Here is an 8,226-nt window from a genome sequence, read left to right on the forward strand (position 1 = left end):
AGTTTTATTTGAGAAAGATTTTGTTTACTTAATACAAATCAAAATTGGATAGTTTCAGTGTAAATATAACGTTTCTTAGCACCTTGGGTTCTCTTCTGTTTATTCATTTATTTTTTCTTTGTTTTCCATTCCTTAACAACTCACTTGACTCCTGCTCTCTCCCTTTTCTTTACTTTTGTCTTCTACCAAAGTGGCGTACTGTTGAGTTTCATTCTTACAGGTACCAGTGAAATGTAACCCTTTCCTTGAAGATATGCTGGTCCCATTTAGTCCTATTAATTGAAGGTCTAAAACCATATTTTTACCAAATAATGTTTTAGTTTTATAACAACAAACCAATTTCTTCTATGTGAATATAAATGAATTTGTGATAAGGTATATGAACAAAATCTTTAATAAATCCTAATGTATTGAAGTCTCCTAAGAATTTAGTAATGGTAATATTAAGCAGAATTTGAAACAGCAATTATTATTAAATTGCATAATTGTATCCATCTTGTCTACAATTTTTGTCAGACCCCTTTTGGTCCACTTACAGTGTATATCATTGTTTAAGTTGGAATAGCACATACTTATTCTAGTTGTCAGAAAAAAATGTCTGCAGACTTTTTTTTTGCTTTTCTAGAGCCATAATATCTTATTTTCAGCTGGTCTTTTCAAATGTTAAAGAGAAAAGCAGCTGCTGACTCTGATTGCCATTTGGAAATAATCAAAGGAGGCAGCTGGAGGTTGTAGCTTTTTATCTCCAAGTTAAATTTGACCTCTTTTTCTTCCATGACCTTCAGTCTTATTTCTTTTCAAGGATTGTTTCAAGTTATTTTTTAAACCTTTTACGAGACATTTTTTTGTCTTACTCACCAGCATATTTGTAAGGCTTTGCATCTCTTTTGATGTGGTCAGAAAGCTTCTTATTAGATACTTAGTTGCAGCGGAATTAAGAAAATTTCATCCTATGATTTTCTTAGTTCCTAGTATTATTTCACTCTATTTCTTACTTTTTAAATATTTCTACTTTTTAGTAACTTTTCTTTTTGGAATTTGCAATTGATTTAATAATATTACATTTTCCTTCTGTTTTAGCTATCTGCTTTGGGTATCTTTAAAGGGTTTTATCTACTTTTATTATAAAGGTAGTTGTAACAAAGGACAGATCCAGATTTTGCTGGGCTTGAAGGTCATATAAATTATTGTTCTGGGAGCTCTTTAAGAAAAAGAATACAATATAGTGTATACAAAATTAGGTTTAGGGTCTGGGAAGGAGCTTGTATAGATCAGTGGTTATAAAGTTTATGCTTTATTAGCTTTATGGTTAACGACCTCTGGTTAACAAAGTTGAAGGCTTGGATGTGTGAATATGCATAGCTTAGCTTTCAGAGAAGGAAGCTAACAGTGATTTATAATTTTCATTTGTCTTAGATCTGCCCAGATACAATCTTTTTAATGACCTAGCAGGAGAGAGACCTTTCTTGTCTCCTTCATTTACTCAACAAGTATTTGTTGAGTGACTACTTTATGCTGGGCATTATGGATGCAGTGGTGACCAAGATAGACTTGCTTCTTGCCTTCATAGAATTTGGATCTATTGGGAAAGACAGATATTGCACATAGTTTGTGTGGCTTTTAGAATATGTAATGAGTGAATGAGGGAATGTTTATTCATAATTAGCATATTATTAATCTTGAGGTCTTCACTTTCGTTTCTGTAAGAAATCCTATTCATTTTTCTTTTACCATGGTATAATTGTCAAGAGACTCACTTCCTCCATTTTTCCATTTGTTTAATTTATAACTTTTCTACCAGTATTCTAATATGTTCTTAACATATGACCCTCATCAGATTATTTCTTAGTTCCAACACATTCCGTTTCCCAGTGTCCTCAGAATGAAGTGAGACTGCTGTCTTGTATTAAGCCTTCATGTCAGTTCTCCTTTCTAGCATTTCTAGCTTAATGATTCAGCTATCCTTAGTGGATAGGCAGGTACTAAAAGGTTTTCCTAGTGCAGCAATTCTCAATTTTGGCTGCTGGGAGAGGTTTTTAAAACAAAAACAGAATTCCATGCGTTTCACTCCAGATTCTAATTTCATTGGTTTGGGGTGGAACCCAGGCATCAGTATTTTTAAAGATATTTTCCAGTTATTTTAATATGCATTCAAGATTGAGAACCATTGTTCTAGACCTTGGGAAGCCTTTCACTTCAACTACCATTTTTCTAGCTTGAAATTTACTCTCTTATTGTATCTACCTACTACTCATTTTCAAAACCTACCTATTATTATTGAAGCTTGTCTTCACTGTTTCAGCTTATCTGTTCTCTGAAGTCATAGTATTTCATAGCTCTTTGCCACTATGTATTATTTTGTGACCTTTTTAAATGTTTCATTAGGTGTATTACTTTTGACTTTTTTTGCTTAAATTTATGCGTATTTTTTATCTTCTCCACTGTATTTCAGCTCCTCAGAGACAGCATATATGCCATTGTATTTCCATGCTTCAGTGCTGTGCATACAGTTAAATGTAAACATTTGCTGAATGACTGAAATAACATGGTTAAGAAATTGAACCATGTCATAAAAAGTGTTATGTTGCCTCAGTGACAAGTGGATTGTACCTATCCATTTGAACAGCAGTAACTACATCAAAATAATGTCATCTTGCAGCAAATCAGTAGATCGTAGTGTGTATATAGTTTTCTAAATTCTAACAATATTGTAAGCCCCCCTTTTAAGTGGTTCAAAACTTGGCACTTTTTACCTTGTGGGATTACTTGTTGACACTCTAATTCATTTAGTTTTGATTGTTTATTGTAGGGCATCTGGAAGATAGACACCTAATTTTCACTCTATAAAGAAATTCCCAGGTGACATAGAGATATCTTGCAGAGTTGAAAATGAAAATGCCCTCAGTGTCTAGGAAGGCAACATTAATATTCAGTTGTGTAAATGATCAGTAGTTTTGTCAGTGGTCAAATAGAGTATATATGCTGTACTTGTTCAGGTGTTCAGTTCATAAGATATATCTGCTAGCAATAAAATGAAAAATTATTGATTTCGGCATGAGAGCAGAAGTAAAGTCCTTATTTTGTACTGCTTTACATAGTGGAGTATAGCTGTTGATGAATTTTACAGGCATAATTTCACTGAAATTTTTTGTTGGGATGAAGTATACAGTGGTGGGGGAGAACTAATATTCTTTCTTTTGCATGTGAAGAGCTTATATTTTGAACATAATATAAATATATATAACTTCTTATGTGTTTATTTAGACTGTTTATTAATGAGACTCATAGAATCCTTTCCTAATAGAGGAAATTATATTCATGTTTAGAGATTATAATGTTATTAAAATGCTAGATTAGAATATTTGGAGTAATGAACTACTATAACAGAATTCTATTTTTCTACTAAATATTCCTCAGGGTAAACTCTACATCTTTTTCTGTGGTTTTATTTATTTTGATTTATTCCTATTTTCCCCGTTTGAGTTATTACCACTTTTTAAATCTCTTTTGAGTCATTTCAGCTTCTAATTTTCTGCAAAAGAAAGAAAAAGTTTAGCTTTTAAAACTACTATGCACACTGTAAGTAGTATGCTTTTTTTATGAAGAAGTTTCACGGCCGGGTGTGGTGGCTCCAACCTGTAATCCCAGCACTTTGGGAGGCCGAGGTAAGAGGATTGCCTGAGCCCAGGGGTTCAAGACCAGCCTGGGCAACTTGTTGAGACCTCATCTCTACGATATATCAAAAAATTAGTCAGGTGTGGTTGCGCGTGCCTGTAGTTCTGGCTACTTGGAAGGCTGAGGTGGAAGGATCGCCTGAGCCCAGTGGATCGACGCTGGGGTGGCTGAGAGTGTGCCACTGCCCTCCAGCCTGGGCAACAGGCTGTCTCTGACCCTCCCCCCCAAAAAGAAGTTCCACACCCAAGTGCGTGAATAATTGCTGATGACTAAATAGGCATCACAGAGTTATTTCCATGGAATAGTGCTTTGACTATTTGATATGTTTGGCAATGTGTGCTTTATAATGCCACTGTAAAGAAGAAATTACTTTGGTTTTATAAGGACTGTGTGCACATGTGCTTCTCTGTCAGTGGATATGTGATCTAACATGGATATTATCATCAAGCTCAGCATCTTACTTTTTGGAACAAGTATGTTGCAAATTAAACAGCCTCAAGGTGTGACTGGAGGCAGGCAAAATGCTGATAGGCTGCTTTGATTTCAGTTATTCATTTTCATTCTACAGGTTCAGTTGATACTCTATACTTATCTGTCCACGGAATTCATTGGTACGGTTAACATATATAATACCATTCGGAGAGTTGGAACAGTGCTGCTCATCATGCACACACTGAAGTACTACTACTGGGCAGTGAATCCTCAGGACCGAAGTGGTATCACCCCAAAGGGATTAGGTATATCATCTCTGTCTATATATTGCATTACACATATGGCCGGTCAGAACTTGTTTTTGTTTTATCCAATACTGTCATGTTATTCAGGCAGTCTTTCTAAATCTCATTATGGCAAAATTTTATTTTGCTCTCATAGATAATTTTAATAGTTTGTCCTAAATTGTGGTTGCCAGAGTTTAATAACTTGCTGCTTGTATGGGAATAACCCTGCTTGTGCTGGTATGAGTTATTTGAGGAACAAATATGACTAGAATGGCTGTTGTAAGGCACTGACAATGAGAAGAAATTCTTAATTAATTATTGCTATTGATGTTGAGATAAATTATCACAATGAGATTCATTGAAAACAGTGTTGGGAGATAGAGATTTCTTGCAGAAATGAGGGGTATCTGCATCTTTTAAAGATATAATGTAATTTATAATATTCTAGTAATAATTTTTCTAACAATCAGGACTAACAGGATAGTATTCATTTATCATGTTGCAGTTCAAGGAAGAGGTCAGAGCAAAACTTGGCACATGGTGGCTCTTTTGACTGTAACTATTGCAAATTCTTCTTCAAACTGGCTTATGTCCAAAAATGGAGGTAATCAGGTTGTGTAAACTGGCGGTTTCAGGTACAGCTCAGTACAGGTATTCAGAATATGGACGAAATAACTAATCTGTTTTACTACACTTACCAGTTCTTCTTCTACATGGCTATTTTCACATATTCTCTCCCTTTGTAGTAGCAAGCAGCCAGCTCACAGTCACATTCTCAAACAACTTTAAATCTAGCATAAGAGCATCTGCCTTTACCACATATTTCCAGTGAATTTTTTTTTTTAGTCTCTTTGTTGCTCATTGGCTCTGATTGTATCACATGCCCATCTCTGTGGTAGTAATTGTTTGATTGCTTAGACTTGGACATACCTCCCACCTTGAAACAAATGCTCCAAGAATGAAGATGACTTTAGCCCCTTGATAAAAATTAAGAGCTGTTAATTGACATTCGGAAATAGGTGTGGGGAAGTCAAATAACATACCTTCCCATTGTAGTCAGAGACTTTGGTTGTTCAGTGATTTGCAAAGACAAGATTTCATATTTCTGTAATACTGTATATCACTTTCAAAATAAGCTTGGCTTATTTTCAGATAATATGATATTTATAACTTAGAAAGCTGTGAGGATACAAAAATGTTTTATGATTTATTTAAGCTGGCAAGGTTGAGGAAGATCTGAAGCTAGGTCAGAACTTTCTGATGACTATTTCATGGTAATCTAGGTGTATCATGTATAGTCCTAGGTGCTAGTTATGCTTTCTGTCCTTCATTTTATGACCGATTAATGACCTTGGGAAAGTCTCATACTTCAAATGATAGAGCTGGACGAATTTTGTGATTCAGTTCTAACTCTTCAACCTATTCTTTGTCTAGTTATCATCATGTGGAACAAATTTTAAACAATTTTCTTCCTATTTTAATTGATCTGTTTAAGGCCATGGTGGTCCTATGTTTTGATGGTCTAGGAATGAGCTATAAATAGTGATTAGTGGGGAAAAATTATGAAATATATGAGGCAAACTGGTCCCTAACTTACGATCTTAGAACAATTGGTGTTTGGTTTCAAAGCTTTCTACTTGGGAATTATATGTTTGAGACATGAAAATTGATTTAATGTGAGCCATGTGTGACCAAGGACTTTTCTAAGATAGAAGGAGATGTCAGAGAGAGTCAGCATGTTTCCCTTCTCCGTAAACTGTACTATGTGGTGAGGCACTCTTTTTTAAGGTTTTTGTGTTAACTTATACAATGGTAACAGTGGAAAAAATTTTTTATGTTGAACTCACATATAATGTTCAAAGTTTAGATTTTCCTTTGTCTTTTTATTTGTTAGCTTCTGTTACCTTACTCCAAAGGGTTCTCCAAAGGGTTAAAATATAAATATGTGTTATTATTGAATACACATTTTATTTTTTAACTTCATTTTTATGTTTTGGAAATTCTTTGACCTATTCAAAGTATAAACTTCTTCACTGTAGTTTCAATGTAATATGTTTTGTCCTTTTGGTGTATATATGCATGTAATATGTGAGATTGAATGTCTGTCTTTCTTAGAGGCATAAGAGAGAGATTACTCTTTAGTAGACTGACCTTAATGTGTCTTATAAATAAATGGAAAAACTATTGGCAATGAGAATTTTGTATGTTGACAGCTTTGAGGACTTGAAATACTAAGAGTGTGTGTGTGTATTTTTTTAAAGATGGACCACGACCTAATCAAAAGGAAATGCTTTCTCTACGAGCATTTTTGTTGATGTTCATTAAGCAATTAGTGATGAAGGTGAGTTCATTTTGCTTATCATTATGCTGTGTATTGTAGCTTATACTTTCACATGAAATATAATCTTGGCTTATTTATTTTTTATTTTGTTACTAGGGTAACACATTGGAAAATCCTTTGAAAGATACTTCATTATGTTTCTTGATTCTACTTTCTTTTGTGCATATATAGGTATAAATTATTGCAGAATTGGAGATTGGTAATTATATGTTACAAATTTCTGTAGGAGCTCAAATGCATTCATTATTTCATGCAGCAAATATTTACTGAGTTTCTGTTAAGTGTTGGGACTATTCTTGACACTGGAAATACAATAATCAACAAAGCTCCTAGAGGAGGTTTCATTTTTAGGAGGTTTCATTTCTTGTACCTTCAGGTATTGTACATTCAAGTTTTGAGAAATAGTGTTTCTGTATAATTGTGCCAAGTGGGTGTGTCACTCTTTATACATAGACAAGTTTTGTTCATCCTATTATAGGTAAAGTAAAATTTAATTTTTTAAGGAAAGCGTTTTAGTTTAATAAGATAGCAATATATAAATGTATTTGTTACCAGTATTTTATTCAGCATTCTCCTATTTTTAAAATTCTATACATTTTAATGCTTGTAAAAGCTTTTATATACAATTATTACAAGTGGGCGTAATTTTTAGTGTACCTCATTTCCATTTATCAGTAAAAGTATCCTTTGAATTAATTCTGTTTTTCTGCTCTGTCCCAGTGTGTATTGTTTTTTGAATTCTCTTCTTGTTTTCATTGGCATTGCATATTTTTTAGTGGATAATATATTGATAGAGTAGGTTGAAAATTTTCATATTGAGCTCATAGTTGAAAGTGCAGTGTTTTCCCCCAGTTAAATTGCTATTCAATTTTTAGGTACTTGGCATTTTAACTTGATAATTTTAGAAACTGTTCATTTTATTTTCCAAATCTAATTTTAAACAGAAAAGATATCTTCTGTATTTGGAGAAATGGTGGTGTGAATATTATCTTGTATTTATTATTACTTATTTTTTTGTCTACTTCAGGATTCTGTAGCTTTACTAAAGTAAGTTATCTAAGGTGTTGAAAACAGGATACTGATATTAAATCTTTTTTGACTTCTACATGGTCTTGAATACTATATATGTCTTTAGTGTCTCCTCAAATTTTTATTTTAAACTCTATATTATATTATCTTTTTATATTTATAGCAGCTGACCAACTTGACAAATCTATGTGTATAATTTTCTTTGTTAAATTTTTTAAACATATGTAAGCATAAGATAATTGTATTCTGTTTTAAAAGGATTCTGGAGTAAAGGAAGATGAATTGCAGGCCATTCTCAATTACCTACTGACTATGCATGAGGTAATATTTGAAATTTCATATTTCAGGATTTTATTTTTTGAAGCTACATTATGGATTTTTTTTTTTTTTCATTAATCAGTATTTTTTATTATGGTTTTGTGGGGTACAGTTAAGGGTTAGGTGTACAATGACGTTTCATTC

The 8,226-nt window shown here is 33.1% G+C and overlaps 1 protein-coding gene across 1 annotated transcript in view; it reads left to right on the forward strand.

The window, feature by feature from the left end:
- Nucleotides 1-8,226, forward strand: part of LOC103261089 (lipopolysaccharide-responsive and beige-like anchor protein) — a gene marked incomplete at both ends in the record, with an annotated part of 464,304 nt that overhangs the window by 21,066 nt on the left and 435,012 nt on the right. The window contains 3 exons of the mRNA XM_008058703.1: nucleotides 4,244-4,412; nucleotides 6,656-6,735; nucleotides 8,023-8,085. Of these exons, the coding sequence (XP_008056894.1) occupies nucleotides 4,244-4,412; nucleotides 6,656-6,735; nucleotides 8,023-8,085 (312 nt within the window). The remainder of the gene's footprint in view (nucleotides 1-4,243; nucleotides 4,413-6,655; nucleotides 6,736-8,022; nucleotides 8,086-8,226) is intronic.

Source organism: Carlito syrichta, unplaced genomic scaffold (assembly GCF_000164805.1).
Source record: "Carlito syrichta isolate Samal-C Ts95f unplaced genomic scaffold, Tarsius_syrichta-2.0.1 Scaffold303603, whole genome shotgun sequence".
Taxonomy (NCBI): Eukaryota; Metazoa; Chordata; class Mammalia; order Primates; family Tarsiidae; genus Carlito; species Carlito syrichta.